Source organism: Carettochelys insculpta, chromosome 3 (assembly GCF_033958435.1).
Source record: "Carettochelys insculpta isolate YL-2023 chromosome 3, ASM3395843v1, whole genome shotgun sequence".
NCBI classification, from domain to species: Eukaryota; Metazoa; Chordata; order Testudines; family Carettochelyidae; genus Carettochelys; species Carettochelys insculpta.
Genome location: NC_134139.1, coordinates 98,242,622 through 98,269,468, shown reverse-complemented (window position 1 = coordinate 98,269,468; position 26,847 = coordinate 98,242,622). Strand labels below are relative to the sequence as shown.

Below are 26,847 nucleotides of genomic sequence, written 5' to 3'. Positions count from 1 at the left end.
CTCTACTTGATAAGGTAACCTTGTTTCTTTTCATGTGCTAGTATATGTATGCCTGCCGCTGTAATTTCCACTCTATGCATCTGATGAAGTGGGGTGGAAATAAATCGTTTAGTCTTTAAGGTGCCACAGGACTCATTGAGAAATCTCATTCTGAGGTTGGGGAGAGAGATGCTTTTGGGGCTGCTGCTAAGGTACGTAGTGATGACTGATCACAAAGAAGGCCATATTGACTATCTTCATAAAATGAATACTGAGGATTTGTTTTGTTTATTTTAAAAAGAAATTTTAATGTTTCATATTGCAAGAAATTAAATTACATTCACTTTGGATCATAAAATTCAACTAGCAACCAAAATTAATTTAGGTAACATGTTCAGTTGATCCCAATGAATGTAATGATAATCCTTCAAACCATCCATTGATTGTGAACTCACACCAAAAATGCGAAAACAGAAAAACAAGTCTGTGGACTGGTATGTTAAATTCCCCAGCTTCAAGTCACTTAGCCATGCCATGCATGGTTGAAAAGCTAACTAATGAGTCTGGCTACTGATAGGGTCAAGTTTGCCGTACAAGCAAATTGCCACAAGTCCTCAAATACAGGACTTGACACTATGATCTGCTGGCTTCTGGCTCAGTTTCGTACCAAACACTCTGTAATTACCCCACAGTCACACATTCCCGCATATTTTTAAAATTAGCTAAGGCTTCCAAATACCATATGGCTAAAACGTTGCCATCCTGCCAATAGCCAGTGGAAGCATCTGTTTGGTTCAGTATCTTCATCAGTGATTTAGATAATTTTACAGAGAGTATGCTTTTAAAGTTTATGGACTATCCCACACTGGGAGGGCTGCAAGTGCTTTTGGAGAACAGAATTAAAATTAAAAGTGATCTGAACAAGCTGGAGAAATGGTCTGTAGTAAATATAACAACGTTCAATAAGGACAAATACAAAGTTCTCCACTTAGACAGGAACAATCAGTTGCACAGACACAGAATAGGAAATGACTGCCTAGAAAGAGAAAGGGGAAGTCATAGTGGGTCACAAGTTAAATGGAAGTCTATAGCGTAATACATTATTCTGGGACAAATAACAGGAATGTTGTAAGCAAGCCTCAAGAAGTAATTTTTTCGTTCTACTTTGCATTAATTAGACCTCAACTGAAGTGTCGTGCCCAGTTCTGGACATCACATTGCAAGAAAGATATGGACCCTGGGGGTGGGAGGGAATCCAGAGAAGAAATACAGACTGTCAGTTTACAAAAATTTTTGTTCTACTAAACCTGCAAACTATGGCAGACATTTAACACAGGCACACAACAACATATATTCCTTAAAGAAATACATATAATCAACAGAGAATCTTTAAATGTCAGGAGCTGGACACATGTACTTTGGGTCACTCCCAACCTTGGCCCTTAGTGTAGCTACTGCTCCTTTAAGTCATCCTTTTGCCTGTCCATATGCTTAAGTACCCTTCTGAGATTTTTGAGGGGAAAGGGAGTGGGTGTGTATTAGAGGGGGAAGGAAATAGCCCGGTAGCAACTAGGTCTAGTTTATTCAATGTCCCATGGTTATTTTTCAAGGAAACTACAAATCACCATTAGAAAGTGACCAGGGACTTCACTACCCAGATGCAGCCCAGATGAAACGATGCATATTGTCAAGGACTGCCTGCTAGCCAAATTCAGCAGTGGACTCAGAGCTCCACGTGGCTTCTAAAAATAACACTATTGCTTGGATTGGTGAATGTAAAAATACTGCACAAATAAGTCAACGTAGCCCTCAAGAAACACTACGTTGTAATAGACCACACAAGTTTACAGAAAAACATTCTACTGAAACACTTAATGCCCCCTCCTATACGGGTCTCTCAAGTCACACTTTGTGAAATCTGAACTTAGTGACTAGTAACTCATTTTTTGTCAAGTTTCCAGCCTTCATTCCCCACTCATTAGCTGCCATTCAGTACTACCAAGTCAAGTACTGATTACATACGTGCAGACAAAATTTTAAAGTGCCTAGGGGGAGGAAGTACTTGGTGGAGACTTTTCAAATACACATAATGGGCACAATATTAATGCCAGATCAGACACTAAAACTTAATCATTTATAGTTAGACTCAACTAATTTAACCCAGCAATAACTAGGTGTTTGTGTTTGCACTGAATATACATCTGGTTCTAAATAAAAAAAGAGTTAAAAAACCTTTAGAAGTTGATGTACGTTGTCAATAGACCATCAGTACTTTAAATTCACCAAACTTCTGCATGCTGCAGTTAGGACTTCAGAATACAAGTTGAGAAGTGCAATTGTGTCAGAAAAATGTTTTGTTTGTATCTCATTACCAAACATCCGATCTTCTTCTATGTTCTTTCTGTGGATTTGAGATTTTAATCCCTGCTAATTACCACTATGCACGAGGGTTTTCACTAGTTTAAACTAAGAATGAACTCACTGATACTGTCAATAACACAAAATTTTAAGTCTACTGTCAAAATTTGAACATTTACAAATTAGGAAGCTCAAGTTTAAGTAATCATATTTTAGGAATAATCAACTAGATTGATGACAACTATGTGTCATTCATGAAAATGAGGAACTTCTGTAAATATGCTAATATGAAAAATTAAATATAGTACTTTGCCATTTTCATTAGCCGCAGTGTCACTCATGTATAAGAGTCAGTATGATCCAGCAAGGAAAAAAATCTTGCTTTTTCAAATTTAAGGCTACAATCTTAAATGGAAACAGTAAAGCTAGAACCTTGAAAAAGTAATGTGCTAACTTAAAAAAAAATGGAAAAAATATTTGTTTCAACATACTATTTTAAAGAACAACTTTCAAACAATTTAGGTAACAAAATTCAAAGAATAAACAGATCAAGTAGTTGTGTTGCAATCATACAAAAATGTTTGTCTTTCCTTTGGTCATTTAACTGCAGTTAGAACATGCCCTGAAAACAACTAATTTATATTACCCTGTTCAATACTAGTTTCTTAACACACTTTAGGTCAACTTAGTGACTACACCAAGAATGAACAGCTGTACTTTTCTGGTTATGCAATGTGAGCAACTAGGTTCAGTTCATTTGAGATGCTGAAGTATTTACGCTTGACTGTTACTAGCAGAGAAACCTAAAAATACACCCAGTTCCAGTGAGGTGACCACTGCTCTCAGAATTTGAAGGATCACTTGATGTTATTATATATACACAAAATAGTCATCTGACCAGATCAGTGAGAACATGTTTTGAAAACCTACCATAATTAAAATAATAAAAATTCCAGCTGTTATGAACAATCTCCTGATTTATAGATGTTGTGCTAATACAAATATTAAGACAGAGTTTAGTAATGGCTTTAAATTGTGGGCATACAATTTCCACACGCAGCCCCCTCAGTTTCCTAGATCACACACAGATAAGCTGCTTTATTTCACAATATCCAACTCAAGAGTGAAGAACAGTCGCATGCCCCCAAGGCCTCATCACATATAAGTGCCTGGCTTTTTTTTGTTTCCTGGGAAATTGGGAAGCACCAATTTCACAAGATAAAGCTGAGGTATCTTCTGGACTTTGCAGCTAGGTACCTCCTTCACTTCACTGAGCTCAGAGTTCTCCCCCTCTGGCAGTATAGGGCTTGGAGTAAATCAGTCCAAATGGAGAATTTTATTCCTCACTCAAACTTTATTTTTGAATATTTTCAAGGTGGACCTCAAAGTAGGCCCAAGGAATATTACATAACCAAATGGAGAAACAAGTTCACAACACAGAAGGGGAAATACTTCTCCCAGTCCCCTCTCTGGGGTGTTATCTTGTTGTGCTTTGGGGTGTCAGTCCTTCCCCAAATAGTCTGTTACCTGGCTTGTGTCCCTTACAGGAAAAAAAGCAGCCTTCCATCCAGGAGAACCTTGTTCTCCCTGCTGCAGCTCCTCTCTCGTCCCTCTCACACTACAAAGGGCATTTTTAAAAGGTCATGGTGAGCCCTTCACTGAACTTGGGTGTCCCTAAATTGACCTGAAATAACCTTTTCATGTCATGGGGAAAAAGAGCCTTTATCATTTTAGGGCTGATATGTCAGTCTTCCACTGCTCTCTGATAGCTATCTTGTCTCATTTTGGCCATGTCTACACTATCCCCAAACTTCGAAATGGCCATGCAAATGGCCATTTCGAAGTTTACTAATGAAGCGCTGAAATACATATTCAGCGCTTCATTAGCATGCGGGTGGCCACGGCACTTCGAAATTGATGCGCCTCACCTCCACGTGGCTCGTCCCGACGGGGCTCCTTTTCGAAAGGACCCCGCCTACTTCTAAGTCCCCTTATTCCCATGAGCATATGGGAATAAGGGGACTTCAAAGTACAGGGGGTCCTTTTGAAAAGGAGCCCCGTTGGCACGAGCCACGCAGCAGCGAGGCGCGTCAATTTCGAAGTGCCGCGGCCGCCCGCATGCTAATGAAGCACTGAATATGTATTTCAGCGCTTCATTAGTAAACTTCGAAATGGCCATTTGCATGGCCATTTCGAAGTTTGGGGCTAGTGTAGACACGGCCTTTGTCACTCATCAAAACTTACATATTCAAACTGTTAAAAAGACCTCTTTCCTACTTGCTTTCACTTTTTAAAATTTTTCCAGCTCTTAAGATTTTGAAGTGAGCCTTTGCAACACGCAATTATATATTGATATTCTGTTGTCTGCTTGAATGCAGACTGATCTGTGTCTCTGCTGTGCATCTCAGCACCTTCAAAACTACAGCAGAATGAAAACTGACCACTCTATTCATAATCCTGTGAAACTGACAGATACAGTCTAATGTTTGCAGAAGTGGGCAATGCAGCTAGTCACTGAAGAAGAGGGCTCAAAAAAAGACATTGCCTTTAGCAGTCAGAAGATGAATGCAAAAAGCAGAATGAAGAAAGAGCGTCCAGAACAGAATTCTGATAGCTTTGAGAGAAGGTGGAAAGTTTTGGTGTTTCATCTGGAATGGCTCCTGGGCACTGCCTCCTCCTGACCCTTCCATCTTTCATACTGTTTTTTCATTAGTAGATTTAGTCCTCTGGCTATTGTGCCTGGTAAAATGTTCACATACTGTATTTGAGAGGGTGGGTTTAGATGTTCAGAATAGAAAGGCAGGTGACTGATGGGGAAGATTTATGATATTGTTAGCAACATGAACTGAAAGACTTCTGGAGAAGATAAAGGAGAAAAAAATATTGGAAGAAGTGAAGAACACAATGCAGGTAAAATGATAAGCACAAACAGGAGAAAGACAACTCAGGAAAATATTCATCAGGATCCATCATAGGACCAAAAAAAGAGATGGAATACACAAAGAGAAAGGTGGTTGTATACTACACAAAACAAAAAAACACCACACAAAACAAAAGAAATGCAAGTTTAAAACATTTTACAGAAAACATTAGTTAGAAGCAACAGATTGGTTTTACTGTTTTAAATCAAACAATGCATCTTTGGATAGCAATTTTTCATTTTAACTAGTAATCTAGTCCTCCGCTTAGGAAGCTTTGGGCAAATTTTTTAAACTCTCATATAACATTCCCTAGCCCATTCGTCCCTACATTCCAAAGTTGAAAGTAACGCATGAATTAGTAAAAAGTTAAATAACTCGTTCTCTACTATAGTTGGACAATCACACGAACATTTCAAGTAACAGTATATTTTTCAGTTTTATTAAGTTTCAAACAATGGGTCAGATCCATTGAACTGGTAGAAGGACATGCAAGTGCTATAGCTTTGCTTCACTAGAACTCTTTGGCTACATGAAATGAACAGAACAAAACAGGGTAACTTTAATGCCCCCTGAAGGCTTCAGAGGAACAAAGGTGCTCAGATAGACTGAACAGAACCATCTCCCAGGCCATGATCTCTTCAAAGCCAATGCAACTTCTGCCAACACAAACAAACAGAGGTTGAAGCCTCAATTTCCTGGTCAAACTTTGCTCCCACTTCTGCACCATTGGAAGCAAGTGAAGATCATAAGAGGAATTTGTTATTTGGTCATCATTCATACAACATTATCTAAAACAAGCAGATGGCCAGGTATGTTGCCGTACAATCACAAGGTACATTTAGTCACTGATCTCAGGAACCTTATTTTCCTATGCACAGCAATTATGAAATTTTAAATGGCTTCTTGGATAAGCAAATATGTGACATTACAGACAGAGCACTCAATGTTTTAGACACTTTAAATACTGCTATATGGCACTTCCCTGATGAATTTATAATCTAAATTTTAAATTTATAAAACCACAACAACATTAAGAATGATGAATTAGCAAGGGGTAGGGATTATAATTTCAAGATTAAAGAAGTACTCAGCTAAAACATGTGCAAGTCATTAAAATAAGACTGTTTACAACCACTATAGGATAGAAAACAGAAAAACATTCGTGAGTTTCCTGATCTTAGAGGGGAAAAAAACACTAAGGCTATAGCTCCACTAGAAATGCGTGTCTACAGAGGTTACTGTCAGAAGAGATGTTCTGACAAAACTTTTGTTGACAGATCACATCTACACACAAAAGGAGATCGATCTTTTGATCTGCTCTGTCCACAAAAAGGCTTCCCGGAGTGTCAACACAGCTTTTTTGTCTACAGTTTCTGTTGACAAAACACATTGTGTGTGTAGATGCTCCACGAGTTTTGTCAACAAAATTCAGTAGTGGAGATGCAGCCTAAGAGATTCAGATTGCATCTGATCGTTATGAAACTAGTTTGTTGATGAACAGTCAAAACACTACTACAGAGCTTCAAAGGCAAATGACCTAAAATCCCATCTGACACAAAATTACAGCAGCTTCTAAGAAACACATCAATAAGACTGAGTGGAAGAAATAAAAATCCACAAGACTTCTCCCTTTTAAATTGTAATATTAGAAAGTTTTACACATTTTAATTAGGGATGTGACTTAATTAACTGGTTAAATGTTAGGTTTAACTGGTTAACCTATTAAAGGGGAGAAAAAGAGGACAGGAGTGGTTGCCCTGTTGCAGGGTCACCACAGACAGGGGCTGCTCAGGCCAGGCTGGAGTGCCCCCAACTGGCAGCAGTCCTATGGGGCTGGAGCAACCCCCTTCCTGCAGCAGGTGGGGACTACTGCAGCCCCTGACCGGTCAACCGTAGGCAACAGACTATTACAGGACAACAGCACCTGGAGCAAATATACTTACTGCATGGGTCAAGCACAAAAGCACTCTACCTGTCAAGATGGTAGCAGAGGGAAGTCAGCTAGAGGGCCAGTTTGGCTTCATGTGTAAAACACTTCTGAACTTGAACTCAGTATACAACTGCTTGATTGTTGCAGACTCTGCAAAAGATGAAATGGAGAGAGACAAAAGGCTTCATTTTCTACTGTGAGGATTACTTCCAAGTTGTACAAGCCTCTAAAAAGAGTTATGTGCTTGCCCTATTTGGAACTGCAAGTAGGTTGCATGATGAACATTTTGCCACACTGTATAATCCACAAAGACAAATAAAATGTTACCTTTATTATTAATTTAAAAGAGAATAGGGAAAACAGATTTACCATCAGAGATGGTAAATTTTGCAACACCAGTCCAATGCCAGTTATTAGACCCACAAGAGTGAGACTTCATAGTTCTTAAGGCCAGAAGCAATCATCATGCTTATGTAGTCTACCTCCTGCATAAAAATCCCCACTGATTTCACATCCTCAATCTACTTCAAGAGCTGACAGCTGAAGAAGAACATATCTTTCAGGGTAAGACTTCCAATCATAAATAAAAGATTCCAAGCTATAAAGAATTCACCACCCCACCCTTCCCCCCCACTCCACCCCATGTAAAACCCAATCAAATCCACAATCCTTTTTGGTGAATTTCAGTCAGGATTTTTAAAATGGTAAATTTCATTATTTCAAATATTTAAATCTGAAATTTCATGGTGTTGTAATTGTAGGGGTACTAACCCTAAAAGATGCTGTCACTCTCTAGACATCCACGCCTCAAAGCAGCAGTACCGAAGTAAGGGTGACATGGGTATAATATTGCAACCCTTACTTCAGCACTGCTGTTGGCATGCGCTGCCTTCAGAGTCGAGCACACAGCCAACATTACAACCAATACTCTCCAGTCGTCCAGCTCTGAAGGCAGTGCATGCCAACAGCAGCGCAGAAGTAAGGGTGACAATACTGTGAACCTCCCCCAAATAACCCGGTGATCCCCCAATTTAAGAAAAACAGATCTCTAATGAGAAATCTGTACAGTATAGGATAAAACCCCACAAAATGCCAGATTTCAAAAGGAGGACTCTCCCATCGACCTTTCCCTGTTAAGACAATTTAGCCAAGTGCAGAGACGTTGATTTTAGCTACTCAGCTAGCTAAAATTGTGTACCTGCAGTTCACATCTATGTCTAGTGTAGACATAGTCCCAGAACAGTTCTGTCTTTGGAAAACCTAAGTCACAGGTTAAGAAACAAGAAAGACAGGGAAGGATCAAAGTCTGATTTACAGAAGAAATAAGACAAGAAAAACCAGTGGGAATAATGGTCCAAGTTCTAGAAGGGGGTTCTGTCTTATGTGGCTAGTTTTAACTCCCAGACTTTGAATCTTGTTATGTTTTTGCTTCCTGTATTAAAGAACCTTCTAGTCAGGGTGGATAAAAATCAATATTTAAAAAAAAATCAGTTTTATTTTTTATTTAAACTGTATTTGTTAAAAAAAAAAAATCAATAAAATAAAAAAATAAAATCTCATCACAAACATGTTACACACATATTTACATCCTAAGGTACTTGTTCTTGCTTCTTGAATGTTCTGGGATTTCAATTTCTGTGTATCAGCAGACTAAAAAGTAACAAGCACAAAGACAGACACAGCTGGATAGGATTGTTTTTGTTCTGTGCTTATATGGTAGTGGACCTTGGTCAAGCATAGTGGAGAATTTAGTTAAGACACTGTCTTAGACACACAATATATAGGAAAGGGCAGAGTCACCATAGAAAGGAACAAAAAAGCAATCCAGTAGCACTTTAAAGACTAACAAAATAATTTATTAGGTGATGTGAGCTTTCGTGGGACAGACCCATCACCTAATAAATTATTTTGTTAGTCTTTAAAGTGCTACTGGATTGCTTTTTTTTTGATAGTATATAGACCAGCACGGCTATCTCTCTGTTACCATAGAAAGGAACAGTGGAGAGAGAGGACTGGAAAGAAAAAGGAAGATATTATTTAGCAGACACAGAGCTTCATATATTCCTCATACTTTTGGCACTGAAAAACTATCATGGCTTCTGGACATAAGAGAGACCCTACATGGGAATATTTTGAAGAAATTCATTCCGAGTAGAAAGGGAAAATGTGTCAAGTGTAAGCAGTACAAGATGACGACGCATGGTTTAGTAAGAAAACTTCTTAATAGGAGAAAATTATGTGGCTAAGACTAAAGAAAATAGTGTATGAGGTGGTTAATAATCTACATAATTCACTTTGTAATACATCATTCTTCAAGACTATGTCTTTTAGCATAAGTGTGATTTGACAAGTACAGTAAACCCCCGAGTTACAGCCACCCGTAACCCAATTTTTGCACAAGTCCACTTGCAGTTCCGGGAAACCGACCAGCACAGCAGCACTGATTAAGTTTCCTGCCTCTAGCAACTGGTGGGGAGCTAGGAACTATGCCACTCCTGGAGACCAGGAAACTGACCAGCACAGTGCCATCTGGTTCCCAGCTCCCTGCCACTCCTGGGGACCAGGAAATTTCTCCTGTCAGGGTTGGCAGCTCAGAGTCAAGCTGCCACCCCAACAGGAGTGGTAGCCTGACTCTCGGCTCTCGGGTGCTGCCCCTGACAGGAGACGAAAAACTGACCAGAGCAGCAGCTGGTCAGTTTCCCTGCTCCTCTGAGTGGCAGGGAGCTGGCACCTGACAACCCAGAGCCAGGCACCAGTGTAACAGTATAACCAATATGGTTTCTCTAGCCATTATGAGAGGCCTATAGCTTGTCTGCAGCCAGACTAAAGAGCAGCAGCCATTAACTGTGAAGCTACAAGTCACACTCACATTCCATCTACATTTCAGCACAATAGTAGCGTATCAGGCTGTTAAGACGACGACGACATCCTAATGCCACCCACTGTTAAACAGATCACAAGATAGTAACAGAGAGGAAGCCGTGCTAGTCTATACACTATCAAAACAAAAAGCAGTCAAGTAGCACTTTAAAGACTAGCAAAATAGTTTATTACGTGAGCTTTCGTGGGACAGATCACAAGATGGGTAAAGAAAACTTAATTAACAGCATTTCATCTGGCAAGCAATGACTTATCAATGGATGAGGTGGAACCACCATTCTCTGATGATTATCTTCACTTTTCTACTGTTTTCTGTATATTCTCTGTCTGGTTTGTAATTGCTCCTGTCTCCTGTATAATTAAATTTTGTTCGGTGTAAATCAGTTAAGGTGGTGGGTTATGATTGGTCAGGTAATTCTGTTACTGTGGGCTATTACTGGTTAATAAGATTGTACTAAAATAATTGGTCACGATATAGCTAAGCAGGACTCAAGTTTCACTACGTAAAAACTGGGGTCCAAGAAGGGAAGGGAGGAACAGAACATCAAAGGGAGAAAGAAGAAAAGAACATCAAGGAGAGAAAGAAGAACAGAACATCCAACAGGAGGGAAGAAGGAACACACTCCAAGGACTCACCCCCAAGAGCCCCCACCAAGACCCTGACGTGCAGCAACCAGCATCCAGAGAGTGACTTTGTCTGTTGCAACAGTGGAAGTCTGCCTGCCTGCCTTATCAGGACTGGTGAGCATGATACTGTGTGCTTAGCACGTATTCTGCTTTCTTGATAATTGTAAATAAACAGAGAATAAAAATTTTACTGTGTAAGGCTTTTTTCAGTGGCACAGATCCTGCATACCTGCAGGGAATTTACACCCTGAGCCCTGGGAATTTGGTAAGGGTGTGTACATCCCTGAGTGTGGAAGGGATGAGAGATTTGTGCAGGTAACACCAGCTCCCCGCCACTCAAAGCTATGTTAACCCGAAATATGTGCAAGTTGAATGCGCTTATCTCAGAGTTCTACTGTAAACTCCCAAGCTGGTTGGGGTGCTGGATGTTGCTAGGAAAAAAAAGATTATCTTAAACAAGCCCTAAGCATTAGCTCCTTAGTTAAGCAGTTTTAGGTTCTATCACTCAAGTATACAAATACAGGAAGTCGCAGCAAGAGAAATCTAGAGATACCAATTGCCACAGTGTCATTTTTTCATTTTATATTACATAATACATGCCCCTAATTTTGGGGCATCATAGCCACAGACCATAACAGTGAAGTCATAAGTCCATTCCCTATTTTACCTCAACATAACTAAGCTTTTCCAAGGGAACTCCATTCTATACATTTTTCCTCAAAAAACTGAAGTGCCAGTGAGTTCAATCGGGCTTTCTCCAAAATTAAGTGCATTTCAAGCACCGTCGCTTGTAGCTTTTTGGTAAACTTGATTTAAATCAATGATTTTTGGTTATTTAAATTGTGATTTTAATGCATGATTTAAATTGTGATGATTTACATCAAACTACCCCACTTCTTATATCAAAAGTCTTCCCCATATATACACGTGCCAGCATGGATTGCTAGTATCACATAGAGAAAACGAACACAGAAGAGATATAAACACAGAGGGGGAAAGACACACACACACTTTTTTTTTTGTTTAAATATCACCCTCTGCAGTATACATTCTGCTGGACATTTTTAAATGAATACCAGAGAAAATAAAAAAATAGACAAAAAGACAGTGAGAGATCTAGCAAGTATGCCACTAGGTATTTCTCTTCATTGGGACAGGGAAGGAATTTTCCTACTTTTTCTCCAAATCATAGGAAGGGAAAACACTACGTAAGCATAAGAATAATTATTCACCTGCGTTTATACTCAAAAGCAAATATGTACAATTCACAATGATTCACATTTTTAACTGCACAGCCAAAACTACAGCTATACGTATCCTCTTGCATATATGAAACTTTAATTCATGTATGTTGTGGCAAGTTTGCTGGAGAAATATCTAACTTCATGACCTTTACTTAATTATAGATGTCAATCATAACATCTTGTTGTTATTGTCTGTGGTTTTGCATACTCCCATTCGCAGGTTCCCATTCTGGAATCAACAAGTACATTTAAATGCAAACTGAACATATGAAAGCCTATATCTAATGATTAAGCATGGAAATGTAGGTGCAAAGCATTGTTATGAAAGCATTTATGTAAAAATTACACATCTGGGGATCTGATCGTTATTTTGTGCTACTGTAGCACCTAGAGGCCCAATCATGCCTCCATTTTTCAAGGCATTAAAACAGTCTGTTCTGAAAAAGTTGACAAGACATACAATAAATAGGAGAAAGATACACGTTACATATGTGCAAACAGCAATATGGCCATTCCCTGAAGTTCATCCTAGGTGTTAAAAATTTAAAAAAAATAACACCCTTACATTATCAGACACTTAGAGTATCATTAAACCATGCTTCAATAAACCATTTAAAAAATTACACTAGATTTTGCTGAGTGTATCTTTCTCTCTTTTCCCCCTCTAACCAAGTTTTAGGGCATCACAAACCATAGCTTTTTTTTTTTTTTAAACCAGGTATACATGAGTAATACAAAGCAGTGAGAAAAAAGGATTCTGTGCTTTTCAGTAAGCTTTAAAAAGCCATTTTTGAGACAGAAGTAACCAAACATCTAAGCCCCAAAGGTAACTTTCAGAAGGTTATAAGGATATGTAAACAAGGGCTTAAAATTGAAGCACTTCCTCGAATAACTGCTAAAAGGTTAGCTCTAGCAACACAACATGACTGCATACGGATAACTGCCCAGTCATCGTAACTATCAATACACACAGTTACTGAACTAGAATGAAGAGAACTGTGTAAAGGAAAAAAAAAGGTTGGTTCTTCTTGATTTGAGATGATTCTTACAGGATAATGAATCACCAACTTCTCATCTATAATCCAGACTTAAAGAAGCATTTTCAAATGTCAGCAGATATAAAACTAAGATACATAAAATCCATGGATTCTAGCTGAGCGTGCTTATCCAAACCTTCTCAAGGGCTGACAATAATGACTCAGCTAAACTAGAGTGTTTTGAGTATTGCAATGCAATGTAGCTGTGGTAAACAAAGCCTACTTTTAAAAAGCTACCTCATTTGTTACCCAGCTGCCATTCAAAATTGTTGTTATTCTCCACAGCACAGAAACACACCTGCATTCTTGGTGGGTAAACTACTGATTCTATGAAGAGATTAATTTTAAACCATTCCAAGTCACCTCAAATATAAGTATGATTAGCAAAACTAAGTATTATTTCAGTACCTTACATGAACTTTTTAAAAAAATATTGCAACAGACACCAATAGTTGATGAGCAACTTGAACTGAGGTGTTTGTTAAATATTTTTGTACTCATCATTACTTGTTAAGATTTTGTACTAAAAAGCATTAAGCTTACTAAATTAGCAATTTAGCCTAAAACAGACTTCATGGTTGCTTTTAAAACACCATTTTGACAGGATTCAGTTCATAACTGTGCTTAGAACAACTGTTTTGCCATTGGTTAACAAATCTCTTTTCTATGGTTACATTCCCTTAATTTATCAATAAATATGTGCATATTGTTGCATACAGTAAACTCTCCAGATACATGCAACCAAGTTGTGTGTCTCCAGTTAACGCAACTGCCACCCCTGAGAAACCACTTGTCAGGGGCAGCAGCCTCACTATTGCTGTCCTGTCAGGGGTGGCAGCTGAGAGTCAGGCTGCTGTCCCATCAGGGGCAGGGAACCTGCTCCTGTCAGAGGCAGCAGGCTGACTCTCGGCTGCCAACCCTGACAGGAGCAGTTTCTCAGTCCCCAGAATGGCAGGGAGCTGGAAACCAGGTGGCAGCCTGGCTCTCAACTTCCGTCTGTTTGCAGAGCTGGGAAAATGGACTAGGGCAGCAGCTCTGGTAGGTTTCCTGGCTCCAGCCAGTAGAGGGGAGCCAGAAAGGAGGCTGCCCCTGTTCCTGGCTCCCCAACTGGCTGGAGCCAGGAAACTGACTAAGGTGCCCTGGTCTGCTGCCCTGGTTTGACTAAGGTGCCCTGGTCTGCTGCCAGGCTCTGAGAGGGGAGGAGGAGCCACTTGCAGACCCAGGAAACTGACCAGCCATGTGTTGGTCAGTTTCCCGGGTCCTGCAAGCAGCAGGGAGCCGGGAACCAAGGGGCAGCCTGGCTCCTGGCTCCCATTGGAAAGTCTTCCAGATCCTGCAACTGGCCCCTGGTTCCCAGCTCCCCACCACTCAAGGAGCCAGGAAACCAACCAATCCTGGTGGGCTGGTCAGTTTCCTGGCTCCTGCAAGCCCAGGAGAGCCCTGACCCTGTCCCCTCAGCTTGCACAAAAATTTGAGTTACGCAGGGGTTTCAGGAACACAATCTCTGTGTAACTCGAGGGTTTATTGTATTCTCTATATACTCCAGGTACTGAGAGGTATTTCAACATGAAAATATTCAGACACACTATCAACAAGAAGTCCCGTGGCACCTTATAGACTAACATTTTGGAGCATAAGCTTTCGTGGGGAAATACCCACTTCATCAGGTGTATCTGACAAAGCGGGTCTTTGCCCATGAAAGCTTATGCTCCAAAATATCTGTTAGTCTATAAGGTGCCACAGGACTTCTCGCTGTTTTTGAAGATACAACCTAACTCTGCTACCTCTGATACTAGCCAAACTATGTCAGTCAAGGGTATTTTCATAATTACAGTGTACAAAAAAATTTGAACATGTAAGTTTTCAAAGTCAACTTAGAAAATGCTAACTTTAGGTTGCGTGTGCAACCTTAATTCTGCCTTCTTATGAGTACGCATTACAATATAATCTTTGATTACATGATCACATACTATTTTTTAACAGGACCATTGCCTCATTCAGTGCAGAGAGGATAGACTATGCTTACACAATGAGGCCACCACTCAATATTTCTTTTTACCCTGTTAGTGGCTCCTGGCATCCAGAGCTTTCAATTAACACAGAATTATCCATTTTTCATGGTCCTTGGTATGGTGTTCAACACCATAGTATCTGCCTATTTGTCAGCCAGTCAAATGAATTTATCTCCACTGTGAGATTGGAACATTATCCCCTTATGGGAAAAATGAGATTTCCCTTATGCCAGACAGTGTTTAGCAAAACAGACAAAATTAGAATTCCTAACCCTACACTCATACACCCAGGCTACATTGTATTATTGACAGAGATGCAAAGCATCAACCTCATTTGCAGTGTGGGTGCTCAACATTTCTTCTCATCAGGTGCCATGTGTTTCAAGCTGAGCATCCAGAAAATAAGAAACACAGAAGACTGCAACAGAGGCAGGGATAAAACTGTGTTTTCACGAGGCATTCACCTGCCTTGAACACGAAAGCATCCTCTCTCCTCTTGAAGTCTCCTCCTTTCTTCTCTACCTTTCCACTTCTGCAACAAATGAGGCACAAACTATATAAAAAGCCTGATTCATTCCTCTGCAATGAATGAAGTAATGATTTTGTAGAAAAAAATAAGGTATGCAACCATGTAATTGAAGGCTATCATAATGCATAAACACAAGAGGGCTGAATTAAAATTGCTCAGGCAGCCTAAATTTACACATTGTTCAACTTTCAGCTGTTTAACAGTTGTATGCATGTAATTTCTTTGGATCTTTTTAAAAATGTATAAACAAGCACACACAGATATGATAATCCCACTATTATGCATCATCTGCAAAATTTGAAACTTAAGCCTTCAAAACTGCACAGGTTGAACTACAGGATTAGTTACATTACCTGGCAGTGACTGAAAGTTATCCTGGATGACGTGGGGGACTGGGCTATGTTCTGGGTCCAGTGAAAGTAAAGGGAACCCAGCCACCTCTTTCCCACTTCCTGGAGTTTAGCCGTTCCCTAGTAAAGCTCCCCCTAAGTTGTGAGGCTGTGCAGCTTGCCACTAAGCCTTGTGCAGGGGCTCAGAGCTGAAGTGGGGACAGATCTCTCTTCCACAAGCCCTGAAGCTACCAGAGACAGCAGGAAGGAACCCCGTCCCACCAGCCCCAGCACCAAGCTGCCTAAGGGAAACCCCTCCCCTTGGGTTCCAGCACCTAGCTGCAAGGGGAAGGGAGACATTCCTCCCAGTGCCCAGCAGAGCCTCCCATGTAAGCCTAAACCCCAGACTTTCCCCCCAGTCCCTGAATACTCTGCACACCCCGCCCAGAGCTCCTCCTCCATCTCAATGCTCCAGCCCAGAGCCCCTCCACAAACCTAGGGCCTCCCTCCTGTACCGCCAACTCCTTATCCCCAGTCCAATCTTAGAGTCTACACCCCAAACTACAGCCCTTCCCCCCAACCCTGAGGCCCCACCTACACTGAGAACCCTTTGACCCTGCTCCTGCCACATGAATTTTATCAATGGCAACATGAAGGTGAGGTGTCACACATCATCTCCACATTGGTGCAGACAAAAAAAAATTCACTCCACTCAGGAGCTCAGGGGTGGGAAAAATCAGAGGGAAAACTACTCCCTGGGTTCCCACTGTAGTATGTATTATTGCTACTTATTTAACAGCTAATAAAACAAACAGAAATATGAATTTGAAAAAAGTTTCTCAGGCAAATCTGAATGGAATTTCAAGGGACAAAGAAAAAAAACCCAAACATTTTCCCAGACCTACATGCTTTCCTCCCTGCCAAATTTCAAAGAGTTGCCTTAGATGTTAAGCTTCTCAAAGAACAGACTGCATAGTGGTTTTTCTTGGGTTTTTTTTTTTTAAACATCTAGATGTTTTTGGCAAAATCACTACCCAGTTCCTCCTATCAAAACAAAAAGCAGTCAAGTAGCACTTTAAAGACTAGCAAAATAGTTTATTAGGTGAGCTTTCGTGGGACAGACCCACTTCTTTAGACCATAGCCAGACCAGAACAGACTCAATATTTAAGACACAGAGAACCAAAAACAGTAAGCAAGGAGGACAAATCAGAAAAAGATAATCAAGGTGAGCAAATGATTATCTTTTTCTGATTTGTCCTCCTTGCTTACTGTTTTTGGTTCTCTGTGTCTTAAATATTGAGTCTGTTCTGGTCTGGCTATGGTCTGAAGAAGTGGGTCTGTCCCACGAAAGCTCACCTAATAAACTATTTTGCTAGTCTTTAAAGTGCTACTTGACTGCTTTTTGTTTTGATAGTGTATAGACTATCACGGCTTACTCTCTGTTACAGTTCCTCCTATGTTTGCGTTCATTACTCTGTATTTTCAGAGATCTCTAGGACTAGAAGGGATCTCGAGCGGTCATCCTGTCCAGCAACCTGCACTCATGACAGGGCTAAGTATTAATCCCATGGGCATTCAGCCACACATACTTATGTTTACATAGCGGAAAGTTGCCTCCTCTTTTCATGTCTCTCAGAAAATGTCATTTCAATGGACTAAGCAATTCAGAGACCAAATCCTCTCTTAGATAGTGTGAATTAACTTACAATACACACACACAAAGGATTGTTGTGATTTCAACAATAAGTCGCAATTATTTGACCCCTTTTGTATGAATAAAAGAGCATGACCATTTTGCCGGGCGAGGGCTGACTTTTGTGTCTGGATCACACCCAACATAACAGGGCTCTGTAGTGCATAGATTTATTAACATTAAACAACAACAACGAGGAGGAGGTTGGATTGAGGGGGAAACCGGCCATATGGTGAACGTCTCCGCATAGCTTTTGTCTGCTCCGCAAGAAACCAACCGAGAGAGCGGCCCATAAAGGGAAGAGGGGTGGCGAGCCAGAAAGCAGGGGCGGAGCTGGCTGGCCAGCCACCCTACATGGCATGTTACCACCACATACACCCCAACCACAGGCTGGGAGCGGCGTTAAAACCTGGTAGCCAAGGGAGAGGTGGCACGATCCCCCCCAGTCCTGAGCACGCACCGCCCAGCAGGGGCTGTCACCGCCGGGCGGGCCGGGCAGAACTCAGAGAACCCCGCCGGGGCAGCACGGAGGGGGGCGGGTAACCACGCAAGAAGCCAGGCCCGGGATAACCCGTGCGCCAGCCCGTGGGGTGCAGTGGAAACGCCTCGGTCCGACCCGGACTCTCCTGGGGGTGTCGCGCCAGACTCTCACCCCGCAGCCCCGGGAAAAGCGACGGCGGGGGTTAGTGCGCCGCTCCCGGGCAGCAGCCGCACCTTCTACCGCTTCCCAGTCAGCCGTTGTGCCCAGCCCCAGGCCCGGCTAGAGACCCCGCCCCCTCGGCCGCCAGCAGCGACGCTCACGGAGAGAGACCCGCTCCCGGCCCCGATCACTCACCGCTCTCGCCGCGGCTCGGGCAGGGCTCCGCCGGGCGGGCGGGCAAGCGCGCGCGGAAGGAGAGCGAGCGAGTTCCCACGGCCCCCACCCCGATTCGATCCGGTTCCGGGACGGAAGGAGGAGGAGGCGAGTGCATGCGCCGACTCCCCCCTCCCAGGACTGGCGCTGCCGGCGGCGTCTTTCACCCCAGCTCCATGCCGTGCGGGCGGGGCGGGGCGAGTTACCCGCGACGCCACGACGCACGCCGGCGGGGGGTGGGAAGAATTGGAAGGCCCATCTCCCTGGATAAGTTCTGCGCGCGCGCATTGCCTGAGCCCCAAGTTCCCGGATGTTACCCCGCTCTTCTCTCCCCCCCCTCCCTTGTGGAACCGCGGCTGTTGGAGCTGCTCCGGCAGGGTCTGGGACACGCTTAGTTGCACGCCGAGCCGTTGTCCCTGCGCGCGGGCTAGCTCCGCACTCCCACCCCACCCCGCGCGTGCTTTGCAAGCCCAGCGCCCGCGGCGGGGGCGCCGTGCCCGGAGGGCTGTGTCCGTTTGTTCAGGGCTGGAACATGAGTCACAGGGGCACGTGATTGGCTGAGACCTTTCAGGGGCCTGGGATAAGAGCGGCTTTGAAAACAAAGTGTTGTGCAAACGGGTTGCCCACGTAAGAGGTGGAATGGGGAGGGGGGCTCCAAATCCCACCGCTGGGAGGAAAGCTGCGGGGGTGGGGGAGTAGGGCGAGCTGCAGTCCATGGCCAAAGGCATCCTGCAGCCTGCCTAACTTCTGCTGCCCTCCTTTTATTTCTCAGGTCCGCGCTCATGGAAGGGTCCAGTCCCCAGAGGTGTTGGACAATTGAAGGCCGGGGTTACACTACCACACTCTGTCACTAGAAGTCACTGTCGGAAGAGATTTCCTAACGAATCTGCTGTGTCACCGCACACATAAGGCAATCAGAAGAGCACTGGGCTCTGTCGATAGAGCAGGTGGACTGCCCTTTGTTGTGGATGCCCTGTCTGCCGAGAGATGCCCCCCAGAGCAGCCTCACAGCTTTTGCAGTATCAAAACAAAAAAGCAGTTAAGTAGCACTTTAAAAACTGCACTTTTGTTTCGATAGTTTATAGACTAGCGTGGCTTTCTCTCTGTTACTAATCAGCCTCTGCAGTGTTATGCCTCATGACTGCGATGCAGAACGCTGCCAGCAAAAGTGCTGAGTTTTGTCAACAAAAATGCATTTTGTGTTTGGACGTTCCACCGGTTTTGTCGACAAAACCAGGGTTTTGTTCGCAAAACTAGCTAGTGTAACCATAGCCCAAGTGAATAAGAGGTATCTCAGTATCTCTCTGGATTTAGCCCATAGCTAAGAGGAGAACGGTAAGGCTTACAGACTCAGTTTTGTGGATGCAGATACAAATTTTTTATCCCCACAGGGCTTTTAGTTATGGGGATGGGATTAAGTCTAGACAACTCAAATTGATCATGATGTAATCAAGTACCTTGAGTCAGTTAGAAGGGATTAAGTAACAAGATATAGTGGATTAATGTTCGTATCAAAGAATGCAGAAACTTACTTTCTTCATAAATAACAAGCAATCTCCTGGCACCTTAGAGACAAATTTATTAAGCCATGAGCTTTCATGTGCAAAACGTATTTTTTCGTGTGAAGATGAAAGGAGCCTAAGTAATTTGTTAGTCTAAGATGCTACAGGACTGCTTATTATCTGTGATGCTACAGACTATCCCTCTGTGACTGTTTAGTTTCTTCATGTACTTCAAAATGTGCCAATGAATGAAACATGTTTATTGAATTGGCAGACGAGAACACTCATTCATTTGATCATGCAAATTATGCTCTTGATTCCATTGAAACGGTGCTATTTTAAGTGTCTGTTGTATGACTTCCAGTGACTCAGCTTCAGCCAGAAGCAGTCTGTTTACCTTTGAGACAATGTCCAATTGGTGATTATGTCATAACAACAATTGGGATGGTCTTTTTGATTAGAATAGGAGGAGGTGGAAAATATCTGGGTTCTCTAGGTAGGGGAAAATGACAAGTCTATAATAAAATAAAAAAAACCCAGAAAACATAGGCTCTCAGCATACATTACTTTATCTGTCCACCATGAATTGAACTGTTCATTGTGAAAAATGAACAGAAGAATGGAGTCTCATTAATAACCTGAGGATTTAAATTTTATCAAATAAAAATCATTTACATATATAAAATAAGCATTAATCTGACACTGTTACCCTATTAGACCTCGTGACCCTTCCCGTGACTCAGATCAAATACTGTAAGATGCAGGAATCAACTAATCGTGATGCTACTTCTGAGTTATGAAAATGTAACATTGTCAGCTGAGCTTGCATAGGAGGGTATGCTCTTCTTGCTTGAATCAGAAGTATTCCAGAGATTCCAGTTATAACTAAAAATGCCATTAACACACCTCCAAGGATCAAAGTTTCAACTGGTAGAAGTTTTCCTTTATCTGGTGGGGAAAAGAATAGACAGTGTTTACAAAGGACTTCCTTGTCATCGGGATAGCAGATGTTTTTCCAGGGTTAAAAGTATAAGAATTCATTAAGATCCAATTCTGAGCCCAGTTTACAGAGCTCCATGGAATACATGAGCTGCAGAAGGCAGCAGAAGAGAGGAGCATCAGACTCACTTATCTTGGGGAAAGGTTAATTTGATGTGTAATGTCAGGAAGAAGGAAACCACCCCTGAAATTCATGTTCAAGCATGGGGAACATCCACGTCTACCTTCAACACCCTAGTGCAACCCCCCTGCAAAGCTAAGCCTGTGTATTGGGGCACGGACTCACTGGCACGTGTTCTGTAGACTCAGATTTATGCCATACCTCAGGATATGGACATCCACTGGGGCTACAGAATTCCGATGAACCATTACATCTCTGGTGGGGTCTGTACCAGACTGAATTCTAGTTGATGAAACAGAAGAGATCTTCAGATAAAAATCCCAAACATGCTAAAAAATGCAGCTATCAAGCTTAATTCCCATGGATGGCAATGCTGCTTTACTCTGCTCTGACAGTGTAAAAGCCTTTAAAGGGAATGTAAATAAGATTCATGTTTGCTTTAAAGCTCTTTTACACAGCCAGAGATGTGTAAAATGGCTTTAGTAAAAAAGAAACTGGACATCCTTGGAAAGTAGTTTACAAAGATTGCAGCAGCAGCATACATATTTGGGACCTAATTCTCATTTGCGCTGAGGAAGCTTTACTCCACTCTGACAGTGGAGATGAGCATAAATGTAAAGTAAGTGTAGAGAAGGCCTTGAAGTGGGTGTAAAAGTGAGTGTAGAGAGGGTTGTAGCAGAATTATATTTAAACACACTCTGAGACCCCTTTGCACTGTCAAAAGACATGTTAGTGTGTATAAGAAACAGGCCATTCCTTTTAAGAACATAAGGACTGCCATATGGCATCACAAAAAATCTTCATCTATCCTGTCTTCTGCCGGTGGCCAATGTCAAGAGCTCCTGTGGGAATGTACAGGAAAAGTCCTGGACAAGTTGTGGCCACAAAAAACCTTCTTCCCCAGATCCTAATCTCTTCCTCACTACACAAGTCATTACATCCATGCTCTAAAATCTACAGTTCTGTCTCTCCAACTTCAAGTGGAATTAACATTTTTTCACCTAGTAGCCTAAATTTGGCCCCCAGGAGAGTTTGTGACAGAGCATTCCATATGTTTTATGAAAATATGCTTATGATATGAATGAGATTTGCTTTGTGTAAGATGACTTATGCAACATATCATTTAGAAAGGTTGTGATTTACTGAATATGATTATCCCAATTGTATGCATTGACCTGTGCATCTATGTTACATATTTGCTACTTTGGGTCATGCCCATTCCTGGCACATCAATGACTACTATGGAAAAAATAGGCTGTGCTGATGGCTCATCATCAACAAAAGACAAAGAAATGTAAATATGTGGGTCAGCCTATGAAGAATGACTGTCACAGCCCTACAGAGACTCGTGACCATGTCAAATCATATTGGGACTCATCTTGAGGTCTGTACTTTTCCAGAGGCTGGGAGGGATTCAACCTTGCCTGATTCAAATCATGTTTAAGGGTGTGGAGTGAAGTAATCTACGTCAGCTGTTCTCCTGGGGTACTCCCTCCCACCCAAAGATGACAACCAGAAACAACTAATATTGGATCCCTATCTATATACATACACACATAACCCTATATACATACATATACATAACCCTATCTATATACATACACACTTGGAAACAGTTTTGGTCAGATTGTGTCTTTAAGGCTTTAGGTGAATGATCCAAATTTGGAGTGATGGATGGAGAACTAGATGCAGTTCTCTGCTGTCACAGACTTCCTCTGTGCATGTCAGTCTAGCAGTGTCTCAGTTCCCAACCTATAAAATGGGGATAGTAGTGTTTCCCTACCTCACAAGGGTATGGTGAGTATAAATACGTTTGACAATTGTAAAATGTGCTGATACTAGAATAAAGAGGGTCAGGTGCATAACAACAGCTGTGTTGGGAATTGAAGGTAGCTGCCCCTCCCAAGATGCAGAAAGGATTCACACACTACCACATCCATTAGTGAGATGCAGCATGCTCCCTCCTGCACAGCTGGCTGTTGTGGAAGTGGGACTCAGCTGGGAACTGGGGGAGGGAACTGGGCCCAGGCTGGAGGGGTGCTGTCTTATGAAGAAGATTATTAGAACCATATTTAGGGCGAGATCTTACAAGTAACTAGGTTCTTTTTAGTGTATGTGTCTTAGATTGCATGTTGTGTATTATTTTCTTAGTAATTTGCATTGCTCTGTTTGCTACCTCTTTGACTATTTAAAATACACCTTTTCATAGTTAATAAATTTACTTCTGGTTTATAATATAACCCAGTTTATGTAGTTTCGAACAGAGAGGAGGTGAGAGGCTATGCATAAATTCCTTCACAATGAGGAAGGAGATGACTTAATTTAAGTTTGGTTTTGTACCAAGGGAGGAAGGTGAACATCTGGCTTTTGGAGTAATAAAGCTGAGTTTTCCCAGAGCTGTTCTCAATGTCTGTATCTGCAGCTCCATGTGGCATTGCCCATAAATTTTTCTAGTGGAGACTGGAGGGCCTGACTCAGCAAAACCAGGTAAAAGGGAGATTAGGCTGGCACAGAAAAGGGGGACTCAGTATGTCTAAGCACCTCAGGTGACATTCCAGCAGTCCTAGGCTGTCACAGCTGCACTTTTCCATCTACCATATCTCAAGACCCTCTACTTCTCAAATACCATTCCAATGAGCTGATCAGTGGAGAAGAATTTTTAGAACTAACTAAAAGCTTTATTGAAAATCAATGAACTAATGCCAAATTCTTTAACTATGAAATTACTTTGGTTTTCTACAACACTTAGATGAGCTCACTGACAACTCTCCTCTTTTTAAAAAAATATAGTCATTGCATGTGATAAGTAAATTAAAGCAACATAGAATAAATTAATCATATAAATGAGAAAATTCATATTCATGGTTTCCATTACAGCTTACTCATAATATGGATAATACCATACTAGTGATAACTTAGGGTCATTGACTCATTGGAACTTTACAGTATTCAGAATCATCCAGACACTATACATAATAATAATTAATATGCATTGGTCAAAGAACCTAAATTGTTTGTAATACTCATAAGTTCAAATTTCCTGTTTTTTGTGTTTAAAATAAACTCTGTCCTGTTAATGGAAAAAGACTTTAAAAAATAAAAAAATATACCACAAAGGATTGCGCCTGGCCACATTAAAACGTTATTTTTGAAACACAAATCACTTACTTGTATTAGCTTTTCCATCATCTGCCAGTTTTTGCTGGATGGGACCATAAGAGACTGTGTGAGTAGGAAATGGTGTTGTTTCTGTTCTATCCCTGGTTAGTCTAATATAATCAGTACAGTTTTGATAAAAAGAAAAAGTAAACAGTAAGTATCTATGCATATATGCTCCTCAAAGGGACATCAAGAAATTTACACTTAAAACTGTTTGCCTGATGATCACAGGCTTTGGATTAGATGAAGGAGCAACAGAGTTGAGCAAACCTGTGAACAGCAGTGTCTGGTATGAGCAGAGTCGTCCTGCACCCAAGAGAGGACAGTGACAACCGTACACACACATCAATATATCATATACTCAGTACTGAAAACAGAGCTTGTCTTGGAGTCCAAAGCAGGTATACCTATGATTCAGGAGAGTTATAGTGGAATACAAACCCTTATCTAGTAGGTCACTGATCAAATTCAGGTCAGGTCAGTAGTGATGTTATCTTTCAGACACATGTGCTTCTCTTTGCTGAAGAATGGTGTTAAACTCAACGGTCACATCTACATGGGCAGCTTCCATCAACAAAACTGGGCTTTTGTTGACAAAACTTGCTGAGTGTCTACACAGTTGAAGCGCTCTGTCAAGAGTTTGCTGACAAAACTCAGCTGTTCAGCCAGCAGCATTATACCTCTCCCCAATCAGGTATAATGCCTCTATTGACAGTGTTTTGTCATCAGACTGCCCATGTAGACACTTCTGTTGACAGAGGAGACTTCCAGGTCCCTGGACAGCCCTGTTTGCAGAGCTTCTGGTCAGCCATTCTGTTGAGAGAGAGAAGACTGCTCTTTTGATTGGCTTTTGTGCGTAGGTGCTATCTGTTGACAGAAGTTTTGCTGCGGTGTTTCTGTTGACTGTGACCTCTGTTTACTGAAGCTGCCCACGTAGACATAATAGTGAGCAAAACTAAGTTGTTACCTTCTGTTGGCTGTCCAGTGATCTGTGAGAAGTGAATTTGTTAGGCTCAATTTTAGCAGACAGAAAAAATGTCACTGCATAATGGTACTAGCTGGCAAAGAGACAAAAGACCAACTAGGCTTTGTTGTGGAATTGGCCCCACTTCCACACAATTTAGTGTTAGGGAAGTATGGGGAAGTTTGCCAGCTGCTGATCATTCTGTACTTATTCACTGGATAAATTGGCAATAGAGGAAAATGCACTCCAATCTTTTACAAACACCAAAGTCATTTAAAAAAACAAAATGACTCTCTTAAATCTATGTGTTCAAGTCAAGTGATCATCTCAGAGTCAATTTGTTCATATGTGTCTGCTGTATAGATATAGATATGTTGATTTGTATGTATGTATAAATCCGTAGCAACAACAACAGGGAGAGAAAGGGAAAGTCAAAGGATTCAAACCAGGACATTTGATCACAAACTACAGGGTTCTTGTCTGATACCTTAATGCATAATTTCTAGCTGTACTTATATTTCAGGTCTGGCACCAGGTGCTCTGATAAAGTACTGCATACAGAAGTAAATTGTAATGTAGTTTCTAAGATGCAAAACACTAAGCATTGGGATAACAGAGGTTTTGGGGAATTACAATGAGCCCTGAATCCACTTAGGAGGCATCTATTTACTTTGTAGCCTTGTGCTTGTATTTCTTTCTCTGAACTATTAACAGGTATGGTTAAGAGGAAAGAAGCGTATTAGTAAATCCAGTGCGAAAAATGTTATTCTTTAGCAGAGCTTAATCTCATAAAGGGCAACCTTATACACACCCCAGGAAAACATAACAATGGTTTAACTTTTGGTGCATTGCAGATGCGAAGGATAGTTGTGGTTATACTAAGAATGGCTAGCACTCTCGGCACTGCCTAAAGCTGGAGTGGATAAATCACAAGTGTGATAAATCAGGAACACTTCTGCCAGCTTAATAAAAGACACAGGCCTCTCAGTGGAAAACACTGACAAGCTCCAGAAGTGAGTAATCCTGCTGGGAAGAAGACATGGCCAGGGTAGCAATAGCACAATGAATATGCTTATTTTAAAAAATTGGTTTGGAAGGTCCTGCCCATCCAGAGGAAGTAAGTTTCAGGTACTAATAAATTTGGCCTTTCTCATTTTATGCTCCAAAATAATACGCTTAATTCAGCCAAAATGTTCCTTTATGGCTGGTGTCCCCTGGAAACTGTAAATGCCCTTTAGCCTCTGCAATCATGAAGGATAAACTGTAGCCTATTGAAGAAATTTCCCCTTTCCTGCAGTAACAAGCCAAGTCAATCATGCTGTACTTTCCTCTGTCCAAGGACAAAATTAGAGGTTTCTCCCAGCCCAAGTCCTATATTAGCAACCTAGTTCTTGGGGATTATGCTGGGGAATTCCACTTAGCAATGACAGGGGCTCTCTCCGCATTCTTGTGGGAGACAGGGTTCTTCCCGAGCACTCAGTAATCTTGGAGATGGTGGGGGTGAGCTGAAAAGGTGTATGTAGTCGTACAGTTTGGGAGACAAGAATTTTAAAAACAAGGATCAGGATTCAATAAACCTTCTGCATCCATAACAAAACAAGGATCAGGAGGCAGAAATTCTATCCCTTTCACTCCCTTGTAACACACTCGGGACTGGACATCCAGGTCAGCTGCAGAGACAGAAATAAAACTCTGTTCATTGGTTGGGC

At 41.6% G+C, this 26,847-nt stretch overlaps 1 protein-coding gene across 4 annotated transcripts in view; it reads right to left on the bottom strand.

The window, feature by feature from the left end:
• FBXO30 (F-box protein 30) overlaps window positions 1-18,571 on the bottom strand; it is a 38,060-nt gene extending 19,489 nt beyond the window's left edge. The window contains exons 1-2 of one of the 4 annotated variants that reach the window (XM_074990428.1): window positions 18,376-18,571; window positions 7,202-7,338 (exon numbers count right to left, since the gene is read on the bottom strand). In XM_074990428.1, the coding sequence (XP_074846529.1) occupies window positions 7,202-7,206 (5 nt within the window). In that variant the 5' untranslated portion in view covers window positions 7,207-7,338; window positions 18,376-18,571. Of the gene's footprint in view, window positions 1-7,201; window positions 7,339-15,456; window positions 15,522-18,375 lie in introns of those variants that run through there. The other 3 variants (XM_074990430.1, XM_074990429.1, XM_074990431.1) reach the window with 3 other exon arrangements.
• Between the last annotated feature and the right edge of the window lie 8,276 nt (window positions 18,572-26,847).